Genomic DNA, 26,140 nt, shown 5'->3' on the forward strand with positions numbered 1-26,140 from the left:
TCTAATACAATGGACTGAATGGTTGCAAAGAATTCAAACTTACCCAGACAAATTTGGTTTTCTATTTAAAAAACTAATGATTTAACTTCCTTCATGAAAATAAATTACTGAAATATAAGCTACTTAGGTCCCGGTATTACTGATAGTACAGTCGGGTTCATTCTCAACTCACAATCGAGAATTTCAAGTCCGAATCCCGGACAGGACAGAAATGGCTGGACCATCACCTAACTCCCCTGTCCACCTAATAGTTATAGGCACTTAGGATGTTAGTCAGCTTGTTGTGGGGGTTGCATCCTCAAGAGGGTCAGTAATTTGACCTGAGGGAGGGGAGGGGGAGTCTCAATATAAGCCTAACATGTAATTTATGTATAAACTGGCTGCCTGTCCACCAGACACAATGAATTATAATCAGGATTACTATTGTATTTCCAATACTGAAATTTAAATAAAGACATGACATGGAACAAATGTTTCTGGTGTTGTATAACAATTGGAATGGAACTGAGGTTGTGGAATAACATTAAAGAAGTTAAGGATTATGGTGGACTATGGTTAAGCAATAGCTGGATCTGAGCCGACATTACCTGCTTGATACCTGCAAGGAGACTTCACACCAAAGCCTTTCTCTGGTGTATCGACAAGCTTTTGATAAGTCTGAAACATCATCTACTAGCCCACAACAATTTTTGAGATTTGCTTTAGATTCTCTTATAAGCATTCTAATGATGAATGCCAGTTTTGCTGGAATACCTTACAGGTATTTGAAAAGTTGTCAGACAAGTGTGATCTGAATATCAACTTCAGTTGTAAATTAATTCCATTCCAGTCACTCTAGTCTGTCTTATGGATAAGAAAAAACTTTCCTGAAATAATTCCTATTTAACCCCTGCACTGTGCACCTGTTTCATATGACAACTTCATGGTACAGTTCTTAATGAATTGCTAACATTAACTGAAAACTTTGAAATACATGAAAAATGTCAAAATCTTGCCAAACTTAATTTTAATTTCAAATTGCAGTGAATAAACATTAAAATACTGTATTGCTAAATTAAAGAATTTTTTGCACAATCCCTCAAGTGCCTTAAGGCACTTATAGGCATTCAGTGGTTAAGGCTATTCTTGATAATGTTCAGTTTTTACAATAGGAAATGCTTTGTGCTGTAGATCAACTTCCCACAAAATTACGTGCCATTTTATTTGGGGAATTGTTTTTTCCCGCCTGACAGCCAACATAACATGCGTGCCTGCCCCAAATAGACTCATCTAGGCCCAGTTAACCTAAATAATCTAAACAAGACTAAATAAATAAGTAAATGAAGTGACTTTCAAAAATTCCTGGAAGAAAATCCTCACAGCTACAATCATTGAAGATGAAGAAGATATGAATTTTGAAGGATTTACAGATGAAATCCAAGGAATGTTCCAAAATGCTGGTGAAAATTTAGATAGACAGGATGTGGTTGAATGGCTGCAAAGAGATGAAGATGACCCAGGACATGGTGTTATGAGTGAAGAAATTCTCAAGTCCATTACTAGTGAGATCGATGAAGAGGAAGATCATAAGGATGCCAATGAGCAATCAACACCACAGACAGCCAATTACAGTTTACTGTACTTTTGTCTTCGGTTGACATATTAATAAATTTTTCATCCAACTGTACTAATCCAGAAGATGGAAACATGCATCAGTACTTAAAGAAAACCTATGAGCTGATAATAAGAGAGGCCAATGAACACAGGTGGCAAGGAAAACTCTATTATTATTTGATAAGAACAGCAAGTCAAGGCCCTTCAACCACTGAAGCCTCACAAGGAATCCAAGGACCTTCAACCTGTGAACTCTCACCAGAAAGTTAAGAGCCTTTAACCAGTGAAGCTTCAACAGCTGGCAGTCAAAACTGACCTTGTCAAGCTCATGTACAGTAATTGTAGTGTTGTATTAGGTAGGTTATAACCTAAGCTAACCATGCTACTCTTAATACAGTACATACGTATATGTACTACACTAGGCCTAGGAGTAATTAAATTTTGTTTAAGCTTTATTTTTTATAAACTATATACTGTATTAGCATAAAACAAGGCTTACTGGAACTCCATTACTACACATTGGTATGATCGACTACGGAATTACAAAATGCAATATTTCAGGAGGATGGGTTGCAAAAATTAATATTAATGAAATACCTTTATTGGAAAAATTACATTGTCCATGAACAATGGGCAAAATATTTCTATTGTATTGGAATAATATATTTAAATGTTAATAATTTTTAGCTAAAAATCCATTAATTTAAAAATGAAGTAAGAAAATAGTGTGTTATCCAATTCATAAAATATTCAGCTAGAGCCATCATAAAATACTAAAATTGCAAGTCGTGCCAAGATAAGTACAGTGGAACCTCGGTTTTCGTATGACCGTTTTTGTATTTTTTTGGTTCTCGTACTCAATTTGTTCAAAAAATTTGATATGGTACTCAATGTTTGCCTCAGTTTTCGGAGTTTGTTTATACACGTACAGGTTCACCGAGCGGGTGGCGGTTCAGTTTACCAGTGTTTCCCGCCTTGTGATGAGCACGCTTGAATTCTTTTTGAAGAAATTCATTGTTTTTGTGCTTTTTTGATTTCTGAACATAGAAGTTCTTATTATATATCATGCCATTGGTTCAAAGAAAGTCAGTGGTAATGTTCAACCTAAAAAAAATAGTAGTGAGGATGACGACAGAAAAAAAACAAGAGATCATTCATGGTAAGAATGTGATGCTTCACTACAAGAAAGGTGTTAAAACATAGGAAAAAAACATGTGTCTATAGACAGATTCATAGTAAGACAAGCAAGCAGTGAGCCACAACCAGAGCCTAGTGGCATGCCTGCAAAATTTAAGAGTGTGTGTGTTCCCCAGAACACTTCCCCCCCCCCCTTCCTCACTGTCTTCCATATGCCAACAAGAGTCCTCAATAAAGGTAAGGTACCTAAGAGTATTTTTCTGTATAAAATGTATTTTTTAGTTAATATATTTGAGGGTGTGGAACATAATAATTCAACTTACATTATTTCTTGTGGGAAAATTTGTTTTGGTTTTCATATTTTCAGTTTTCGTACCGTCTCTGGGAACGAATTATATACGAAAACTGAGGTACCACTGTACCATAATACCAAATGAATAATTGACTGACAGATACCCTGCACATCCCCCCCCCCCCAGAAAATTATCATCTTAAAGATTATTAAAATCTTACTAAGAGTACTAATGCATTACAAAAAATATTAATCATTTAATAACACATTATTAATACATTAATAACACATTACATTGCCAACAAAAAATATTGATTTCATACTAAAATCATTAATGCCTAACAAAGAACATTAATATCTTAATAGCAAATAATTGTTACCCTCCTTCCAACAATATTAATATTTTATTAGCAAAGGATATTTATTACTAATTAAACATTTATCTATCAAAGCAAATAATATAAAACTTTCATAATCAAATATAAATCCTCTCCTAACAATGAATTGTAATCCACGACTAGAATAATATTACTCAAAAAATATTAATCCCTTTTTGAAGAATATTAACTAATAAATTAGGAAAATTCCTTATAAGAATATTAAAGGCTAACAATACTCGGATAATTCCTAACTAATGGCAAATTCTTTAATTTTGGTATTAAATTAATTTATTTTTGTTTTCAAAATATATTACTACTGAATCTTACCCTAAGAATATTGATCACCAGTAAGAATATATTAATCTTTAAATAATTTGTACAAGCAAAAAAATTACTTGAATTAAACTCTCTCAAATAGAATAAACAATATATAATTTCTAGACGTCCGTGAGTAAGCTATAACGAGGCAAACAGTCCCATCAAGAGTGCCGCATGACAGTTAAACCTTGACACGCCCCAACAATCAGCTATTAGCCCCCATAATAAACTAAACCCCAAAACGAGCCTCGTCATAAGCTTGCCAACCCCCATAACGAGCCAACGACCCCACTACAAGTAACCAGCAGCCACAACCCGCAGGTAGAGCCAAGACCGAGCACCACACAAGACCGAGCACCACACAAGACCGAGCACCACACAAGACCGAGCACCACACAAGACCGAGCACCACACAAGACTGAGCACCACACAAGACCGAGCACCACACAAGACTGAGCACCACACAAGACTGAGCACCACACAAGACTGAGCACCACGCCCCATTAAGCTGGCGGGGAGAAGCTTAATAAGTCAGGTGTGCCAGGAGTGTGTGTAGGGGGTCTCCACGGTGCCACTCTCACTATTATACCCTCACTGTCAGCGTGTAGAGCAGGAGAGGGAGGCCGGGAGAGGTGAGAGGGGCGGCGGGAGCGTATGGGTGGAGGAGGGGGCGTACCCTGGGCGTATATGGGCGTATAATGACAGGAGAGACACACAGGTGGTCGCCCGAGGGGGGCTGGGCACAGCCACAACCACTTTACCCAAACCCACACATAAAAAAAGCTATTTACAAGCAATTGACGTGGCAACTGACCTCATCATCCTTCTGCACCTGGAGCTTGGACCAGAGGCCCGGCTGTTGAGCCAGCGGCATGTCTCGTATAGGCTCCACAATCTGAGAAATGCGAGACAAATCCCGGCCCGAGCACCTCCTATCACCCCGACAGTAAACACAACAGTGAGCGCTGGAAACTCCTATCTCCGGGCTATAAGCGCCGGCACCTTGCCATCCCACACACACAGGCGTTCTCAAGTTCATAAATACCGGAGTCTTTTAAAGCATCTAACACTTTACTTATAGCGTCGGATCAAAGAAAAGCACAGCTGATGCCAATATGGCGATATTCTTGGAGTGTTTATATATCCTCTTCCGTTTTAGTATCGCACTGCTTCCGTTTTATTTAACCGTCAATTAGCTGCTTGTATGCTCGAAGAAGCAATAAATAGTGGCAATTACTATTAAATACAATGGCTAAGTAATCATACAGATGGTTAAATTGTTATATAAAGATATCAAGATGGAGAGCTATGGCACCTTTTCATTCATAAATTGGTTGTAGAAAATGGGAATTTTAAGTTAATAGAAATAACTACTGTACTTTGAAGATGAGGCTATTGACTGTCACATTGTTTAATTACAATTTTTAATTAATGTTCAAAATGCTTATTTAAAAAAACTGCGTCTTTCAACTCTACTGATGAATTACATGTCAGACAAATTACTTAACTAACCATGACAAGAAAGTAGTCAATGTTGAAACTATACATGTATTTGAACTTTCCTAATAAACTACATATCAAATTTGCAGATGACAAAACAGACGTTTGGCAAAGTTGACATTGAGGCCTTTCAAAATGATCTACACGAGCGCGAGAAAGGACCAGAAGACTCATATATGCTTTTCAATAGCCCGAAACGCTATGCGTGCTAGAGGCTTTACAAGAATGTAAATTCAACTTAATTTCTATGTTCTCTGTTAACCACCAATGCACCTTCTTGTATATAAATAAATAAATATTGTGAATTACAGGCTCTTTTCATATAGATAGTTGCCATAACATTACAGGCCATTTTCATGTTATCTATGTATATCTAAGAATACACATATCTATTATCTATGTATATCTAAGAATACACATATCTATTATCTATGTATATCTAAGAATACACTCTGACAAACAAAAGGACCTAAGAGTTATGATCCACCAGACTCTGAACGATGCTCAACACGCAAGAATTAGGGTAAAATATGCCACCGAAACTTTCTGAAGTATCCAGAAGAAATATCACAAAAACCTTTCAAGGAAAGTAACGTGATAATACAGCTAAACAAATTTCTAGTTCACCCCTTATCTGGACTACAGTAGATAAACTTGAAGACCTAACGTTCAGAGAACATAAATTATAACTGCTTTGGACATAAAACCAAGGCAGAACAAAATTTATCTCAGAACAATGTCAACTTTCTTACCAAGAGACCGTAACTGAAGTCGAAGGATTAACAAAACAACAACACCGATATTATTGACACAATACATTACATTGCAGGAAACTCTATGCGTGTTAATGGCTTTACAAGAACTTAAAATCATCAGTGCTATGTACCCTCATAAACCCATTGCACCTTCTTGTATATATAAATAAATAAATACTAGTGGCTTTACGCATAGTATGTACTAGTTTTATCTAGAAATACAACACTGTTTGTAACTCATTTTGAATGTATGAACTTTTACTTGAATAAACGTTATTATTATTATTATTATTAATAGTAAACAAATTACAAAATAATCCAGACCGTTTCTTTAAAAGTTTCAATGTAAGACGTGTAACAGCCAACAGCTTCAAGCTCAACAAACCATAATTTATCTTCTTCTTGAGGCTATCTTGAGATTATTTCGGAGCTTAGCGTCGTCGCGGCCCGGTCCTCGACCAGACCTCTTTTTGGTTACACACATCACCCAGGAAGCAGCCCATAGCAGCTGTCTAACTCCCAGGTACCTATTTACTGCTAGATAACGGGGGGCATCAGGGTGAAAGAAACTGCCCATTTTGTCTCCGCCTCCACCGGGGATCGAACCCGGAACCTCTGGACTACGAATCCGAAGTCCACTCAGCTGTTATGTGTGTAACACATACAAGGGGCAACAGCTTCAAGCTCAACAAATAACAGTGTAGAATAGATAAAAGGAATATGTTTTTTACCCATAAGAACCCGCCAAAGCCATAAAATGACAAAACTTTTTTTTGTTTATTATTAACTAGCTTAGCAATGTGCTGCTGCCCTATTCTATGTGAAAAGATTACAGTGTGGATCAAAAACTAGCTATAAGTTCATATAATATTTCCATCTCACAGGATGGTTAGTCATACATGAAATAAGGGGAAAAAATACCTGCCTCAAAACAAAAAAATTAATTAAATTTGACTAAATAATAACTTTTTGATTATCATAAAGAGCTAAGCACTGAATCATGGAAATATTATATTATAATTATTTTTTACCAGCTTCTATAAGATTCCTCTCACTCTAATTAAAGATTGAAAGAAAAAAAAATCCTCAGGAGTAGAGGGGGACCATTGACAAACCGGATGCTTCCTGTCCCCGTCCACTACAGATGGTGGCCTTCAGGTAAACTCACGTATTTCTAAATTAAAATTGTAATTCTAACTTCTACATGTAACTTTAAACCAAATTGCTAAAGTAACTGTCAAATGATAGTATGGTGGCCAATTAAAATGATATATAATTGTTAATTTCCATGTTAGAATAAATATTTGTGTTCAGCTGGGTCGTTGTTTACATGACGTCACTATTTTTGTTGATATCAACAAGCAATTCATGGTGTTATAGCAAGCAAAAACTGTGTAGTTCTCTGTGGAAATGTTGGTGTTCTATAGGCTACGTGTTATTATTAGCGAATTCAAGTGATTGTCTCCCATTTTTTGTCATTGGTTAATCATTTAATAGAAGTTTCAATTGTTGAAGCGAGTTTCTGAAGCATAACTAGTTCCTTAATGCTGTGGCTGTTTACTAGGATAAGATCGTCGAAAAGGCTTCCTGATTTAGTCCGGAAACGCTTTGCGTAACAGTGGCTTCCTTAGTCTGTGTAACTCCTCTACCCATAATTTACATTATTCGTTCTTTGTACACATATTCTTTGGAATAAATATTTAAATTTGGCTGTTCTTACAAAGTAAGTATATATATGGTATGTTGTGTTAATTTATTTTGTCCCCCATACCCCTCCTGTGGGTACTTACCTATCAGTACTTGTCTACAAATGACTACGGGGGAGTGAGGTCTAGCTCTTTATTCCCCGCCTACTGTAGCCTGTTGCGTTTGAATGTAACTACTCTGACTTAGTGGTAGTGAGGTCCACTACCACTATTATGGGTGGTAGTGGACCAGATACTGGTACCTGCAGAGTGACATAGAATTGAACACCTTTATGTGGGTTATGAGCGATGTTTGGTGCGCCTGCGTGACTCCAACGGTGCTGATGTAACTTCTTCATCACTTATTTTCATCTGTGGCACTAAGTGATGCAAGACTCTCGTCCAGTGAAGCGGGGAGCTGAGGCTACAAGTTATTTCGATTCTAACAAGCCGTGTTGAGCGTTGTTTGATGAGCGTTGTTTGATGAGCTGAAGGACGAGTAAGATGATGAGTGCGCACTCGAGGGGTTGAGGACGGCGAGTGACCCATCATGATCCAGCACCGGGAACTGCGCGCTCATAGTTACCTGATAGTTCTATTACATGATTATTTAATTCTTCATTTACAGAGTTAATTCGGGTCTGATGTACTAATAATTAGGTTCATTAATAGAACCTCTTAATTGGTAATTGATAATTACCATTATATTGATTTCTGATAAACTGTACTGGACTAAATGTATTGTAGCCTAGTAATTTTCTGCGTATTTTATTTCAGCTCAGAATGTGAAAGAATGCGAGGTTTTATTAACTTTCCACACATACATTATAGTTATGATATTAATCTACCGCTGTTTTCAGTACAACATTATTCTCGAAATGCTAAGATAGCTAACAAATAAAATAAATACATTTAGAGAAAGTAAATGACAGTTATCACCCAGCAGCAGTTAACTTAAGTCTACGTTACAAGCTCTCAATGAATAACTGTTTGCATGACTGGACAAGTCGTTTAGGCCACAATAGACCTTTATGTCGTGTATGTGTAAATGAGAGTGGAAACTCTCCACACCTCTAGTGTATCTGCTGTGACTTACTCCCTCACAACCAAAGTTGGGTTTGTTAGTGCTGTTATGTTAATGATAATGTTAAAATTGATGAATGCCTTTGAGGGCGGGCACACCTTGGACCAGCACAGCCTGAGGTCGGGCCAAGACACCACCAAGGGGGGACACATTATACATGTGCGATGGGATGCTCTCGGACGCAGGTTCGAATCCTCGTCACGGCCCTTGTGGATTTGTCCATTATGGAGTTTAAAGTCGCGTCTTGATGGAACTTTTTTAAATATTTATTATGTCTTTGATGGGGAAATAATAGTCATAGTATTTAAATTTTATTTTTAATGGTAAGATACAATTATTGCTCAATGATGGACCGTAGCTTGCATTGTACTCGCCTATTTGTGCCTACTGGCTTGAGTATTAGCTCTTGGACCCCGTGTGTTGGTATTTGGGAGTGTGGTTGCTGGCTTGAGTGTGTGTGTGCGTGTGTTGGAGTGGATTGATGTGCACTCACCTAGTTGTGCTTGGGGGGGTTGAGTTTCGGGTCTTGGTCCCGCCTCTCAACTGTCAATCAACAGTGTGTGTGTGTGGCGTATGTACACACACACCACCCCTCCCTCCCCCTTGTGTGTGTGTGTGTGCGCGTATGTACACACACACACCACCCGTCCCTCCCCTTGTGTGTGTGTGTGTGTTTGTGTGTGTGTGCGCGCGTAAGTACACACACACACCACCCGTCCCTCCCCTTGTGTGTGTGTGTGTGTGTGTGTGTACAGAGCAGTAGCACATCAAGCAACAAACTACCATCAACAATATATATGTGTCAGACTTAACACTATAGTATGAGACCTAATATAACAATGCCATTAAGATACACAACTAGCAGTTGCACTGTTAACTATACAGCTCATATATATAACTATCACACACAAGCAGGAACCTCCGTAATAAAGATACTCTTTAAGATAAGCTGAACGAATGAGACATACATATATTATCTGGACAGAATAGTTAAATAAAGCCTAACGCTAAACTAATAATTATTTAAAGTGTTAAAACTTTACAACTGGAGCAAAATATTAGATAATTTACACGCCAAAATATGCTGCTCTTGTTCCATATTAACCTAACTGGAAGGTGATGAGTAGTTAGGGCATCATCATTGTGACGTCTTGATTGTGAGTTAGAAACAATTTTGAGAGGCTGTGACATTATGAGACAAGCAACAATCACGGAAATGCTTATGGGCTCATGACGTCAAAATCGCTAAACCAATCAGGAAAGGTTATTATCCTTGTGACGTCATAACGCTACACCAGCCAGGAAAGAATATTGGGGTTGTGACGTCATAAACGTTGCACCAGTCAGGAAAGAGTATTGGGGTTGTGACGTCATAGATTCAGATGTTTATTCAGGTAAGGTATATACATACAAGTGATGTTACATTAATGGATTGATATATAGATAGAGCTAGTACATAAACGTCATAAACGTTGCACCAGTCAGGAAAGAGTATTGGGGTTGTGACGTCATAAACGTTGCACCAGTCAGGAAAGAGTATTAGGGTTGTGACGTCATAAATGCTGCACCAGTCGGGAAAGAGTATTGGGGTTGTGACGTCATAAACGCTGCACCAGTCGGGAAAGAGTATTGGGGTTGTGACGTCATAAACGCTGCCCCGAACACGAAAATTAAACTGTGACGTCATGATGTGTGCAAAACACTGTTCAGCAGATGCATAGATCTAAATATGTGCAGAGATGAAGCAACAGTGCATTATCTTGGGAACATGTGACTAAATGTCTTCATATCTCTCCAAAAAGGCATAGACCTACACACATATTAGGCATTAGAGGAGTCAAAAATATTATATGAGGCTATTGACAACTTGGCGCCCTTCAGACCTGTAATAGAGCTGTAACAGAGCTGTAACAGTCCTGCAACAGCTGTAACAGACCTGTAACAGTCCTGTAACAGAGCTGTAACAGTCCTGCAACAGCTGTAACAGACCTGTAACAGTCCTGTAACAGAGCTGTAACAGTCCTGTAACAGAGCTGTAACAGACCTGTAACAGTAATGTAACAGAGCTGTATTTTGTTTTCTACAAGGTAGAAGGTAAGGGGCGCATCTCGCGACAACTGGCGGATACAGGACTGTATTTTGAAAGTAATACAATAAACACACTAACATTAATAAACATTTTTGTATTAATATGTTAACTTTCTGAGGGCGGGAAGAGAACCTGTTGGTGAGAGTTTGTTCTGGTTTGTTTAATTACCAGTCTAGTGCTTTCATGACGGCTTTCATGACTGCTTTCATGACTGCTTTCACGGATGCGTTCATGACTTTCATGTGAGATTAGTGGAGGTTTTGTGTGTTATACCATTGTGATAAAATTAATACAAGTCAACAGCTTTACAAAAAGCAGTTTTAAGCTGACACCGACAGCTGGAACACATCAAGCTTTTGAGAATACTGCTAGAAGCCGCCGAGAACATTTACGTCACAAGAAGCTTCTAGTTGTTTTAGATTTAGCTACTTGGAACTCATATATCCATGTAGCACGGGCTATGGCGAGCCCGTAACACAAGAGGCTACAGAGAGCGGGTTTCCTACCACTTATGGGATATTCATGCCCGTGCCACCTCTTGGGGGGAGGCTTAATCTTCATCAATCAATTAAGCTGAGCGACTTTGAAAGCTGATCTGACAGCTTGGTTAGGCCAAGCTTTTGGGGGAGATGCTGTGTGATCCCCTCCCTCCACCCCTCCTCCATCCCTCCTCCTCCACTCCTCCCTCCACCACCCCTCCTTCTCTTCCGCCACCCCTCCCTCCACTCCTCCTCTACCACCCTTCCCTCCATCCCTCCTCCTCCACCCCTCCTCCCTCCACCACCCCTCTAATTCATCACCACCGTAGCCCGTCACTAACCTGTTCCGTCACCCACATCATCATCATCACTATCGTGCCTCACCATCCCCCTGAGAGGCGTCATCATCGTCATCCTCCAACACCAGCCTCAGACCCTCCATCCTCTCCTCCACGTTCCTCTCCTCCTCCTCCTCCTCCTGCTGTGCCTCTTCCTCCTTCCCCTCCTCCTGCTGAGCCTCCTGCTGGTGTTCCTGCTCTCCCTCTGTAGTTTCCTGCTGAGACGTCCTCCTGGTCCAAGTGAGGAGGGCGACGGTAGAGGCTGCTCTTGTGGTGGCGCGACTCACTACTCCCACACTCACTTCTTGCTCCTGTGGGAGAGAGAGAGAGTCAGTGTGAGTGGGAGAGACGGACAGATGTAGGAAGGGAAAAATTGAATCCTATATACCCCGAAACAAATCAGTTAACGTGAAACAAGGAGAAGTGTTTCCGTAGAGTTGTGCGCATGGTGTCGTTACCATGCTTCCTGGCGTCCCTACACCACCACCACCACCTGCCTGCCTCCCCTCAGGGGCTGCCCTCACCAGTCACTCACCTGACCGAAGATTGTGTTGGTTGAGAACTCTTCCTCGATCACCAGAGGCTGATTGGTCATGGTCTGAATCATCTGTACTCTGGCACCCACCTAGAAAATGGGAAGAGGAATGTAAATACTGAGAATTAGAAAACGGGAAGTGGAATGTAAACATTGAGTATTATAGAAGTGAAAATATCACATATCAAGCATGTTATATATATATATATATATATATATATATATATATATATATATATATATATATATATATATATATATATATATATATAAACATTAATATTATGTAGTGAATTCAAGCAAAATATAAAACTGACATTTTTCAGCAAAGGTTAATGTCCGCTGTTATGAAATTCTTCCCACACACACAACCCCCCCCCCCCCACACTCACATCCCCCCCTCACACTCACGCGCGTAAGCCAATAATGTGTGTAAGTGGTTCACTACCGGAGCGTGTTGGACTCTTGGTGCCGTGATGACTGTGACAACAGTGACACTACCATTGGGGTCAGCGGGACTGACACCGTCTGATCGGCGGCCTCGCCTATCAGGTCACACCGTCCACAGTCATTACCTGAGTGCACGTGTAGAACACACCTGCAAGCGCTTGATTACAACTTGCAAGGACATCTCACCTCCACTCTGGCACAACCACGTGACGAACAATGTGACAATGTCAGACCACGAAGGAAGAATTAAGATAATACATTTTATACTAATACATCTTCATATACTGGCTGAATAACGCGTGAATAACCTCTGCTTATCCACCTTCAGCAACGATGAATAAGACTACTGACCTCAGCCGGCTGACCCTCGTACGTCAGCCTCAGCTCCGGGTCACTAGGCTGCAGACGCCAAGCAGAGTGGGCTGACGACTCTGCCTTCAGCAGGACCTCCTGGCGTCTGCTCTCTCTGCCTGAGTGAAGAGCAGACCCCACGGGGGAGGTGACATAGAGCCGCTCCCTGCTCGCCGCCGTGTGGGTCAGGTCAAAGGGGTCACCGTAGCACAGTACACTGCCAGGAGCGTGACACGACCGTCGCCTGGAGCGTACAGACAATATATATAATGATTGCAACTACAGTATAACACAATTTTGCATCGGACAGCAACTCAAAGCAAGATAGAGTTATTCAACACTTGAGGCAAACTGATAGAAACTGAGTTGACTCTATTGACGTATTTTACTAGACAAACACGGGGATGTGTGACTGACAGGCGAATGACAGGTGATTGACAGTAACTGACAGTCTGGGTGACAGGTGGCGGCATGGGACGGGTGCCATAGGGCCCTAGGAACGATGGTTGATGCTGGCAAACAAGTGAAGATTGTTATCTAGTGATTGGCACCAAGGCAAGGATGGTGACTGGACATCAATTGAAAACTTGCAGGATGGTGAGACTGGAAGATGGTGATTGTATCTTACTGAAAACTGGAAGATAGTGACTGAATGCTTGCTGGAAACGGGATAATGACAGCCCATTAACCTGAGCTCTAGAAGACATTTTTATAGTGAGTCATTTTTGTGAACTAGAGAATGGTGACCACTTACTCCCATAAATCAGAAGACGGTGATGGGGTTTACTCACGGGAGGATAGTGAAGACGTTCTTGACCACAGGTTGATGGTGAGCAGGACTTGCGGTGAGAGGAGCGTCGTGGTAGTAGTTCCTGAGCAGCGCCTGGCGTGAGGGTGTCACAGATACTGAGCAGGCGAGGGAGGGGCGCGGCGCTCCTGTCGAAATCACCCAATTTGGGTCAAAACAGCAGTCTAGTAGAGGGGGGGGGGGTTATTATATATAATTTTGCAACTACCATTGTTTAAAGTGTTAACTCACCCTCTTGTAGTCTGCTCTTTATCTTCAGTGTGGTGTAGCCTGACCCCTAGTGTGGTGTAGCCTGGCCCCCTAGTGTGGTGTAGCCTGACCCCCTAGTGTGGTGTAGCCTGACCCCCTAGTGTGGTGTAGCCTGACCCCCTAGTGTGGAGTAGCCTGACCCCCTAGTGTGGTGTAGCCTGACCCCCCTAGTGTGGTGTAGCCTGACCCCTAGTGTTGTGTAGCCTGGCCCCCTAGTGTGGTGTAGCCTGACCCCCTAGTGTGGTGTAGCCTGACCCCCCTAGTGTGGTGTAGCCTGACCCCCCTAGTGTGGTGTAGCCTGACCCCCCTAGTGTGGTGTAGCCTGACCCCCCTAGTGTGGTGTAGCCTGACCCCCCTAGTGTGGTGTAGCCTGACCCCCCTAGTGTGGTGTAGCCTGACCCCTAGTGTTGTGTAGCCTGGCCCCCTAGTGTGGTGTAGCCTGACCCCCCCTAGTGTGGTGTAGCCTGACCCCCCTAGTGTGGTGTAGCCTGACCCCCCTAGTGTGGTGTAGCCTGACCCCCCTAGTGTGGTGTAGCCTGACCCCCCTAGTGTGGTGTAGCCTGACCCCCCTAGTGTGGTGTAGCCTGACCCCTAGTGTTGTGTAGCCTGGCCCCCTAGTGTGGTGTAGCCTGACCCCCCTAGTGTGGTGTAGCCTGACCCCCCTAGTGTGGTGTAGCCTGACCCCCCTAGTGTGGTGTAGCCTGACCCCCCTAGTGTGGTGTAGCCTGACCCCCCTAGTGTGGTGTAGCCTGGCCCCCTAGTGTTGTGTAGCCTGGCCCCCTAGTGTTGTGTAGCCTGGCCCCCTAGTGTGGTGTAGCCTGACCCCCCCCTAGTGTGGTGTAGCCTGATCCCCTAGTGTGGTGTAGCCTGACCCCCTAGTGTGGTGTAGCCTGACCCCCCTAGTGTGGTGTAGCCTGACCCCCCTAGTGTGGTGTAGCCTGACCTTTGTGAGGCTGGACCACAGGGGCGTGGATGATGACAGTGTCGCCAAAGTGCAGGAGGCCATCAGGACACACCGACACCTCCGCCTGTAGGAGTAGTCTGATTACTGCCTGTTACTGTGGGGGGGGGGGGGGGCTGCCCAATCACCACTACTACCACCACCAGCAACCACCACCAACCACCACCAGCAACCACCACAACCACTACTCACCTCCTCCAGCAGGGCAGCACTCAGCTCCTGGAAGTACCTCTCAGCGTTCTGACTCCTCTTCGCTGACTGCCGGAGTTCCTGTAAGACAAGTTAACGTTACTTCACACTAGCCCCCAGGCAGGTCACACTAGCCCCCAGGCAGCTCATACTAGGCCCCCAGGCAGGTCACACTATCCCCCAGGCAGGTCACACTAGCACCAGGCAGGTCACACTAGCACCAGGCAGGTCACACTAGCACCCAGGCAGGTCACACTAGCCCCCAGGCAGGTCACACTAGCCCCCAGGCAGGTCACACTAGCCCCCAGGCAGGTCACACTAGCACCAGTCAGGTCACACTAGCCCCAGGCAAGTCACACTAGCACCCAGGCAGGTCACACTAGCCCCCAGGCAGGTCACACTATCCCCCAGGCAGGTCACACTAGTCCCCAGGCAGGTCAAACTAGCCCCCAGGCAGGTCAAACTAGCCCCCAGGCAGGTCACACTAGCCCCCAGGCAGGTCACACTAGCCCCCAGGCAGGTCACACTAGCCCCCAGGCAGGTCAAACTAGCCCCCAGGCAGGTCAAACTAGCCCCCAGGCAGGTCACACTAGCCCCCAGGCAGGTCACACTAGCCCCCAGGCAGGTCAAACTAGCCCCCAGGCAGGTCACACTAGCACCAGGCAGGTCACACTAGCCCCCAGGCAGGTCACACTATCCCCCAGGCAGGTCACACTAGGCCCCCAGGCAGGTCACACTAGGCCCCCAGGCAGGTCACACTAGGCCCCCAGGCAGGTCACACTAGGCCCCCAGGCAGGTCACACTAGCCCCCAGGCAGGTCACACTAGCCCCCAGGCAGGTCACACTAGCCCCCAGGCAGGTCACACTAGCCTCCAGGCAGGTCACACTAGGCCCCCAGACAGGTCACACTAGCCCCCAGGCAGGTCACACTAGCCCCCAGGCAGGTCACACTAGCACCAGGCAGGTCACACTAGCCCCCCAGGCAGGTCACACTAGCCCCAGGCAGGTCACACTAGCCCCCCATGCAGGTCACACTAGCCCCCAGGCAGGTCACACTAGCCACCAGACAGGTCACACTAGCACCAGGCAGGTCACACTAGCCCCCCAGGTAGGTCACACTAGCACCAGGCAGGTCACACTAGCACCAGGCAGGTCACACTAGCCCCCCAGGTAGGTCACACTAGCACCAGGCAGGTCACACTAGCCACCAGACAGGTCACACTAGCACCGGGCAGGTCACACTAGCACCGGGCAGGTCACACTAGCACCAGGCAGGTCACACTAGCACCAGGCAGGTCACACTAGCCCCCCAGGCAGGTCACACTAGCCCCCCAGGCAGGTCACACTAGCCCCCAGGCAGGTCACACTAGCCCCCAGGCAGGTCACACTAGCCCCCAGGCAGGTCACACTAGCCCCCAGGCAGGTCACACTAGCACCAGGCAGGTCACACTAGCCCCCCAGGTAGGTCACACTAGCACCAGGCAGGTCACACTCGTACAAGTTATTAAGGTCACCACAATACCTTACTGATGAACTAACATGATTGGTGTTGGGTTTAAGGCCTATGAGGCTGGTGGGGGTGATTAAGGGCGCCACAATAGCTCCCTTGACCACCATAACAGCCGCCGCTGACCACAACAGCCTACGTGGCCTGCATACTAAACACTCACACCAGGAAGCATGTCTGGAGAACATTCCTGCTGGAAGGACAGCTACTGGACCAGTTCTTAGAAGCAGTGTCTAGATGTCCTGCTTTCTCTTTATCCACCTTGTCTGCTCTCTTAGGTATTTTGAACGTTGTGGTCATGTCTCCTCTGGATTTTTTTCTAGATTGTTACATTGAGTTCCCTTAATCGGTCATTCTTGAACATTTACTCGCAGCCTTGGTCCTTTAATCCGGGTCTAGTTTTATTGCACGACTCCGCTGTATCTAGTAATTTTTAGCATTTACTAAAGTGTGAATTTCATTCCGATGCTGCGTATCCTAATAATGGTCTGACGTATGTTTTGTAAACTGTCTACAATGATTCCTTATTACGTTTTGTAAATACCTTTCCAATGATTACCAGACTCTCATGTGCTGCTGATGTTGTCCAGTTTATGTTGAGCTCCGGTGATGTTACCACTCCCAGAGCTCTCTCTCACTCCTGTTATTGTCTCTGTTGTCAGTCCGTTCTTCCTGTGAGGCAGGTTAAGGGTAGGGTTGGTCTAGGGTGAGGCAGGTTAAGGGTAGGGTTGGTCCTGGGTGAGGCAGGTTAAGGGTAGGGTTGGTCTAGGGTGAGGCTGGTTAAGGGTAGGGTTGGTCTAGGGTGAGGCAGGTTAAGGGTGACGTTGGTCCTGGGTGAGGCAGGTTAAGGGTAGGGTTGGTCTAGGGTGAGGCAGGTTAAGGGTAGGGTTGGTCTAGGGTGAGGCAGGTTAAGGGTAGGGTTGGTCTAGGGTGAGGCAGGTTAAGGGTGACGTTGGTCCTGGGTGAGGCAGGTTAAGGGTAGGGTTGGTCTAGGGTGAGGCAGGTTAAGGGTAGGGTTGGTCTAGGGTGAGGCTGGTTAAGGGTAGGGTTGGTCTAGGGTGAGGCAGGTTAAGGGTGACGTTGGTCCTGGGTGAGGCAGGTTAAGGGTAGGGTTGGTCTAGGGTGAGGCAGGTTAAGGGTAGGGTTGGTCTAGGGTGAGGCAGGTTAAGGGTAGGGTTGGTCTAGGGTGAGGCAGGTTAAGGGTAGGGATGGTCTAGGGTGAGGCAGGTTAAGGGTAGGGATGGTCTAGGGTGAGGCAGGTTAAGGGTAGGGATGGTCCTGGGTGAGGCAGGTTAAGGGTAGGGTTGGTCTAGGGTGAGGCAGGTTAAGGGTAGGGTTGGTCCTGGGTGAGGCAGGTTAAGGGTAGGGTTGGTCTAGGGTGAGGCAGGTTAAGGCTAGGGTTGGTCCTGGGTGAGGCAGGTTAAGGGTAGGGTTGGTCTAGGGTGAGGCAGGTTAAGGGTAGGGTTGGTCCTGGGTGAGGCAGGTTAAGGGTAGGGTTGGTCTAGAGTGAGGCAGGTTAAGGGTAGGGTTGGTCTAGGGTGAGGCAGGTTAAGGGTAGGGTTGGTCTAGGGTGAGGCAGGTTAAGGGTAGGGTTGGTCTAGGGTGAGGCAGGTTAAGGGTAGGGTTGGTCTAGGGTGAGGCAGGTTAAGGGTAGGGTTGGTCTATGGTGAGGCAGGTTAAGGGTAGGGTTGGTCTAGTGTGAGGCAGGTTAAGGGTAGGGATGGTCTAGGGTGAGGCAGGTTAAGGGTAGGGATGGTCTAGGGTGAGGCAGGTTAAGGGTAGGGATGGTCTAGGGTGAGGCAGGTTAAGGGTAGGGATGGTCTAGGGTGAGGCAGGTTAAGGGTAGGGTTGGTCTAGGGTGAGGCAGGTTAAGGGTAGGGTTGGTCTAGGGTGAGGCAGGTTAAGGGTAGGGTTGGTCTAGGGTGAGGCAGGTTAAGGGTAGGGATGGTCTAGGGTGAGGCAGGTTAAGGGTAGGGATGGTCTAGGGTGAGGCAGGTTAAGGGTAGGGTTGGTCTAGGGTGAGGCAGGTTAAGGGTAGGGTTGGTCTAGGGTGAGGCAGGTTAAGGGTAGGGTTGGTCTAGGGTGAGGCAGGTTAAGGGTAGGGATGGTCTAGGGTGAGACAGGTTAAGGGTAGGGATGGTCTAGGGTGAGGCAGGTTAAGGGTAGGGATGGTCTAGGGTGAGGCAGGTTAAGGGTAGGGTTGGTCCTGGGTGAGGCAGGTTAAGGGTAGGGATGGTCTAGGGTGAGGCAGGTTAAGGGTAGGGTTGGTCTAGGGTGAGGCAGGTTAAGGGTAGGGTTGGTCTAGGGTGAGGCAGGTTAAGGGTAGGGTTGGTCTAGGGTGAGGCAGGTTAAGGGTAGGGATGGTCTAGGGTGAGGCAGGTTAAGGGTAGGGATGGTCTAGGGTGAGGCTGGTTAAGGGTAGGGTTGGGCTAGGGTGAGGCAGGTTAAGGGTAGGGATGGTCTAGGGTGAGACAGGTTAAGGGTAGGGTTGGTCTAGGGTGAGGCAGGTTAAGGGTAGGGATGGTCTAGGGTGAGGCAGGTTAAGGGTAGGGTTGGTCTAGGGTGAGGCTGGTTAAGGGTAGGGTTGGTCTAGGGTGAGGCAGGTTAAGGGTAGGGATGGTCTAGGGTGAGACAGGTTAAGGGTAGGGTTGGTCTAGGGTGAGGCAGGTTAAGGGTAGGGTTGGTCTAGGGTGAGGCAGGTTAAGGGTAGGGATGGTCTAGGGTGAGGCAGGTTAAGGGTAGGGATGGTCTAGGGTGAGGCTGGTTAAGGGTAGGGTTGGTCTAGGGTGAGGCAGGTTAAGGGTAGGGATGGTCTAGGGTGAGACAGGTTAAGGGTAGGGTTGGTCTAGGGTGAGGCAGGTTAAGGGTAGGGATGGTCTAGGGTGAGGCAGGTTAAGGGTAGGGTTGGTCTAGGGTGAGGCAGGTTAAGGGTAGGGATGGTCTAGGGTGAGGCAGGTTAAGGGTAGGGATGGTCTAGGGTGAGGCAGGTTAAGGGTAGGGATGGTCTAGGGTGAGGCAGGTTAAGGGTAGGGTTGGTCTAGGGTGAGGCAGGTTAAGGGTAGGGATGGTCTAGGGTGAGGCAGGTTAAGGGTAGGGATGGTCTAGGGTGAGGCAGGTTAAGGGTAGGGATGGTCTAGGGTGAGGCAGGTTAAGGGTAGGGTTATTTTACTCCCTGGAGCCTGGCCTGAGGCCAGGCCAGACTTGTGATAACTTGGTCCAACAGACTGTTGCTTGCAGCTGGCCGCAGCTGATGGTGCGTCTCCTTATCGTACCCACCTGTGTGTACTCATCTATATGTACTCATCTATTTGTCTTCCGGGTTGAGCTTTAGCTCTGAAACCCGATTTTCCAGCCGCTTGCCGTCTCATACGGTAACCCGGGACCTAAATCATTCTTATTATGCGTGATTGTTAAGCTGTTTAAATGTGGTTGGCTTCTAGAGCCTTCTCGGTAGTTAACCTCTACGACTACTACGTCACAAGCCCCTCCATGTGTGTGAAGTGCTCTGATTGGTGCCCTCAGCTACTTCCCCCTGATTGGTCCGTTTCGACTTCAAAATAAAGATCAAGTTCTCGCTGATTGGTCTTTCGATTTCAAACATTTTAGGATCTCTTATCTTGAGGTTATCTTGAGATGATTTCAGGGCTTTTTTTAGTGTCCTCGCGGCCCGGTCCTCGACTAGGCCTCCACCCCCAGGAAGCAGCCCGTGACAGCTGACTAACACCCAGGTACCTATTTTACTGCTAGGTAACAGGGGCATAGGGTGAAAGAAACTCTGCCCATTGTTTCTCGCCGGCGCCTGGGATCGAACTCAATCGAACTCATGCCTAAACTCAATCTAATCTAAGCTAAGCCAATCCAACTGGAAGCTCTCTCGATATAGAATAACTGGAATCAGTACTCTGGAAGAGTGACCTTCCAGGCACTAACTACAAGCTACAATATGAGGTTGTTCTGGGGTGTAACAAAGCCCTCACACCCTACAACAAAAAGTCTAACCAAAAAACTACCTACTTAATGTTAATGGGGATCAAGGATTCTGTTCTTGCTGTCTGTGCGCATTCGCAGGTTTTATGTTGAGGTTGAGCTCAAGCTCTCGCGTTCCGACTCTCAGTATTCATTCTGCTGGTGAAATTGTTGACAAACTTTTTCCACATCTACTTCCACATGATCTGCCTCCTACCACTCCACACCCCTGGCCACACACCCCTGGTCACACCCACCTGGTCACACCCACCTGGCCACACACCCCTGGCCACACACCCCTGGCCACACACCCCTGGCCACACACCCCTGGCCACACACCCCTGGCCACACACCCCTGGCCACACACCCCTGGCCACCCACTCCTGGCCACCCACTCCTGGCCACACACCCCTGGCCACAGGAGGTTAAGGGATATATATTATTTACAATGACTCTTGAAAAGGTGGTGGGGGGGGGTGGTAGTTGGGATTCTGGTCCACCTTGAAGGTGTACTTGGAAGGTCGGCGGATGAGAGGGAGAGTAAAGGAAGAGAGAGAGAGAGAGAGAGAGAGAGAGAGAGAGAGAGAGAGAGAGAGAGAGAGAGAGAGAGAGAGAGAGAGAGAGAGAGAGAGAGAGAGAGAGAGAGAGAGAGAGAGAGAGAGAGAGAGAGAGAGAGAGAGAGAGAGAGAGAGAGAGAGAGAGAGAGAGAGAGAGAGAGAGAGAGAGAGAGAGAGAACAAGGACAAGATTTTGTTAACAAAATCTGTCAATTCACAGATTTTTGTGCAATCAATGTTATAACCCGATTCTATATTTTGTGGTGGTGGAGGCGTGTATTGGTTGGTGGGGGTTGAGGAGGGGGTTAATGGGTGGCGGAGGAAGTAGGGGTAAGAGAAGGGGTGTTGGAGAAAGGGGGGGGGAAGGGGGGGAGGGGGTAGGTGGCGTAAGCAAGAAACAACTACAGTTTTTGTTAGTCTGCGAGATGCAAGTAATTGACCATAAGACCCCTCCCGTCTGCCCCTCCCCCCACCTCCCCCTCCCCCACACAACCACGCCCCCCAACTCACACGTCCTACCATGAGCCTACGTGAGTCCTACGCCATGATGAGTCTACGAAGTGAGCGGTGAGTGTGTGAGTCAACTCACTGTGGACAGTTCGGCGCCCTCAAAATTCCATATTTTGTAGAGCACGTTAACAAGAAGACAGCGAGGGGAGCCGGTCGGCCGAGTAGACAGCACGCTGGACTTGTGATCCTGTGGTCCTGGGTTCGATCCCAGGCGCCGGCGAGAAACAATGGGCAGAGTTTCTTTCACCCTATACCCCTGTTACCTAGCAATAAAATAGGTACCTGGGTGTTAGTCAGGTGTCACGGGCTGCTTCCTGGTGGTGGAGGCCTGGTCGAGGACCAGGCCGCGGGGACACTAAAAGCCCCGAAATCATCTCAAGATAACTCAAGATAACATCTCAAGATAGCAACCAAACCTAGCCTTTCTTAGGCCTAGAATTTCGTACATTCTGTCCAAAGTCACAATAGGTACTGTTGTCTCTGGAGGTTCGCGAGGCTACAGTGTCTTGGGCACCTCCAGCTGATTGTATATCATCAAATTTCATCATTTCATCAGATGAGAAGCAGGGGGGGGGAGGGGGTGTTCCTGGGGTCTCAGGGGAGGGGGGGGGGGGGGGTGTTCCTGGGGTCTCAGGGAAGGGGGGTGTTCCTGGGGTCTCAGGGGGGGGGGTGTTCCTGGGGGTCCCCCTTGGCCTGGATACACCAGAGGTCTGAGTACTCATGACCAGGTCTTCACTTTGATTGCTAGAGCGTATGGTGTCATGTGCTGGTGTATGGTGTCATGTCCTGACTATCAGTAACTCGAGATAACAATACACTTTGACTTATACTGTTATATTGCTCTGTATAAAATACATCCGCGGTGTATGTTGTATAGAGTGTTGTGGTGGAGTGTTGAGTGGTGGAACACACAGTCAGTTGGCCCTTGTTGTTTGTCAGTTAATGTTGTTGTTCGTGAGAACACGTCGCTCAGCTGGTGTAGTTTTCAGTCATATTTACGGGTCCAGGGGCCAGATTCACGAAGCAGTTACGCAAGCACTTACGAACCTGTTCATTTTTCCTCAATCTTAGGCGACTTTGTTTACAATTATTAAACAGTTAATGAGCTCCGAAGCACCAGGAGGCTGTTTATAACACTAACAACAGTTGATTGGCAAGTTTTCATGCTTGTAAACTGTTTAATAAATGTAACCAAAGCCGTCAAAGATTGAGGAAAGATGTACACGTTCGTAAGTACTTGCGTAACTGCTTCGTGAATCTGGCCCCAGGAAGCGTGTCCTGACTCTTGAGGTATGGTAGTGATGCACGCACACACACGCACACAGACACAGTACATTAGGCAGTACCTTAGACAACCGACAGTTAGAAAAGCCGGGTCCGAGAGCTAAGAGCCCGATTCTGCAGGAACAAATAGTAAATACACACACACGTGTCAAGGTGTACAGAATCCCCACATGCATGACCCCGCCCCCCCACGCCCACCACGCCCACGGTACCCAGGCACAGAGGCGCTAGCAGCCGCCCAGCCGTAGGTCGTGATGGGTCAAAGGTAGGACGGGCGTACACAGGTAAACACTCTCCCACACCTCTCCCACCACTGTCTCTCACCTCTCCCACCACTGTCTCTCCCTCACCCTCTCTCCTCTGCGTGGTTTAATGCCTCATTAACTCCTCTAGTGCCTGCGTGTTTTAATAACATTCAACAAACCCCGTGTCACCGCGCGTAGTGTGTTCCGTGAAGAAGCTTCCTTGTCACCTCAACCGGTCAGGCCGTCACCAGGACCAGTTCCCTCGTCTTGATGTTGGTGATCTGCCGTTCCTGTGTGACCTGTGCTGCGTGGACAGCATCCTGATGGGGTCCCGGTCTGACCTATTCTCCTCCTACCAACCCGTTCTCGCAAATTTAATAAGTCAATATTGACTTATTAAATATGTGCATAGGTGACATACTTAACATAATAGATACCCTTAAAAAGATTCATAGAAAACACCAACCTTACCTAACCTACTTAGTATGTTAAGATAAGCATCTTATTGCTTCGTAATTACAATTATTACCTAACCTATAATAGGTATAGGTTAAGTAATAATTGTAATTACGAAGCAATAAGATGCTTATCTTAAGATACTAACAAGGTTAGGTAAGGTCGGTGTTTTCTATGAATCTTTTTAAGGGTATCTATTATGTTTAGTATATCACCTATGCACGTAGTTAATAAGTCAATATTGACTTTACGAATTTGCGAGAACGGGTTGCCTCCTACAGCGTACCGATGGGGTGCAAAGCGTGTGTACGGATAGATACGTGTTCCAGACTTCATGAGCAGGTTAGGAACACTTTCCCGCGTCCGGACCATAGTTATAAGTGGTATGAAGATAGTGTGGAGTGATGTGTGCCACGGCAGGGAGGTGGGTAGGTGGGTAGGTGGGTAGGTGGGTAGGTGGGCAGGTGGGCAGGTGGGTGGAATAGGGAGTCCGTGCGGCCTTGCGACACATTCCAGGGAAAGTTTTTGTGTGGGTCAACACGGACTTAGCTGTCCAGGGTGCTATGGCGGCGGCGGCCTTCGGGGCAGCCCCGCCTAGCCCGCCAGGGGGCAGAGTGGACTACAGCGGTGTACCGTAGTGGCGCTCTGTGGCACCGTAGAACATTCTAGAGCTGTAGTGAAGTCTAACCTACCTCTTGAAATAATACAACGATCCATCATGTATTACGTTACGCAGCATTGTATTCCATAACTCTACAATTCCTTATTTCCAAACCAGTATTTACCCAGGTCTTTCCCGAATCTATATTTACCCACTTTATATCCATTGTTTCGTGATGATATATTCAGAATCTTATTATTATATTCTCCCCTTCTTGATATATTCTTTCACCCCTTTATCCTTCAGTCATTCTCCTGTTCACCCTTCGTGTTTCTGAAGCTCTTCAGCCTTTATAATAGCTTCATAAGGGCAGTTTCTAACACCTGGGATTAAGGTAAGGTAACCCTCAAGGTAAGGTAAGGTTGTCCTCGTCCTGTAAGCGTTCATGTCAATTTCCGCCTCTCTGTAGTTAACCGGAACTGAACTGCATAACCAAAATAAAGAATAACGCTAATTGGCTTGTTATTATTAACTATACTCATAACACTGCATTTTTCAGCGTTAAACTCCATCGGCCACTTTCTCATTTATTTTGAAAAAAATAATCAACATCCTCTTACAGCAGTTTCGTGTCTTGATCTGAATTTATTCCACACCCTATTTTTGTATCGTCTGAAATTTGAAAAATGCTTCTTTCTAAAATCATGTCTGAACCTTTGTTTCTAAATCTAAACCTTAAAGTTTCTAAATCATGTCATGTTTATATATCAATTTCAAATGCACAGAAGAGGAATGAAAATCCATTTATTAAACAGGTGGTGAGCACAGTGCTTAGTTGGCAATGGTGAGGGTAAAGGCAGGGTGCAGAGGGTGCTACACCCAACACAGTACACAGGACCACGGTACACAGGACCACGGTACACAGGACCACAGTACACAGGACCACAGTACACAGGACCACAGTACACAGGACCACGGTACACAGGACCACGGTACACAGGACCACGGTACACAGGACCACGGTACACAGGACCATGGTACACAGGACCACAGTACACAGGACCACGGTACACAGGACCACAGTACACAGGACCACGGTACACAGGACCACGGTACACAGGACCATGGTACACAGGACCACAGTACACAGGACCACGGTACACAGGACCACGGTACACAGGACCACGGTACACAGGACCACGGTACACAGGACCACAGTACACAGGACCACGGTACACAGGACCACAGTACACAGGACCACGGTACACAGGACCACAGTACACAGGACCACGGTACACAGGACCACGGTACACAGGACCACGGTACACAGGACCACGGTACACAGGACCATGGTACACAGGACCACAGTACACAGGACCACGGTACACAGGACCACAGTACACAGGACCACAGTACACAGGACCACAGTACACAGGACCACAGTACACAGGACCATGGTACACAGGACCACGGTACACAGGACCATGGTACACAGGACCACGGTACACAGGACCATGGTACACAGGACCACAGTACACAGGACCACAGTACACAGGACCACAGTACACAGGACCATGGTACACAGGACCACGGTACACAGGACCACGGTACACAGGACCACGGTACACAGGACCACAGTACACAGGACCACAGTACACAGGACCATGGTACACAGGACCATGGTACACAGGACCACGGTACACAGGACCACGGTACACAGGACCACGGTACACAGGACCATGGTACACAGGACCACAGTACACAGGACCACAGTACACAGGACCACAGTACACAGGACCACAGTACACAGGACCATGGTGCA

General features: G+C 46.3%; 1 protein-coding gene across 2 annotated transcripts in view; it reads right to left on the minus strand.

The window, feature by feature from the left end:
- Nucleotides 1-11,613: 11,613 nt before the first annotated feature.
- LOC123758680 (cilia- and flagella-associated protein 161) overlaps nucleotides 11,614-26,140 on the minus strand; it is a 67,313-nt gene continuing 52,786 nt past the window's right edge. For both annotated transcript variants that reach the window (XM_045743218.2, XM_069334422.1), the window contains exons 2-7: nucleotides 15,197-15,274; nucleotides 14,987-15,071; nucleotides 13,778-13,922; nucleotides 12,987-13,230; nucleotides 12,186-12,275; nucleotides 11,614-11,961 (exon numbers count right to left, since the gene is read on the minus strand). In XM_045743218.2, the coding sequence (XP_045599174.2) occupies nucleotides 11,683-11,961; nucleotides 12,186-12,275; nucleotides 12,987-13,230; nucleotides 13,778-13,922; nucleotides 14,987-15,071; nucleotides 15,197-15,274 (921 nt within the window). In that variant the 3' untranslated portion in view covers nucleotides 11,614-11,682. The remainder of the gene's footprint in view (nucleotides 11,962-12,185; nucleotides 12,276-12,986; nucleotides 13,231-13,777; nucleotides 13,923-14,986; nucleotides 15,072-15,196; nucleotides 15,275-26,140) is intronic.

The sequence above is a fragment of the Procambarus clarkii genome, chromosome 31, assembly GCF_040958095.1.
Source record: "Procambarus clarkii isolate CNS0578487 chromosome 31, FALCON_Pclarkii_2.0, whole genome shotgun sequence".
Lineage (NCBI taxonomy): Eukaryota > Metazoa > Arthropoda > Malacostraca > Decapoda > Cambaridae > Procambarus > Procambarus clarkii.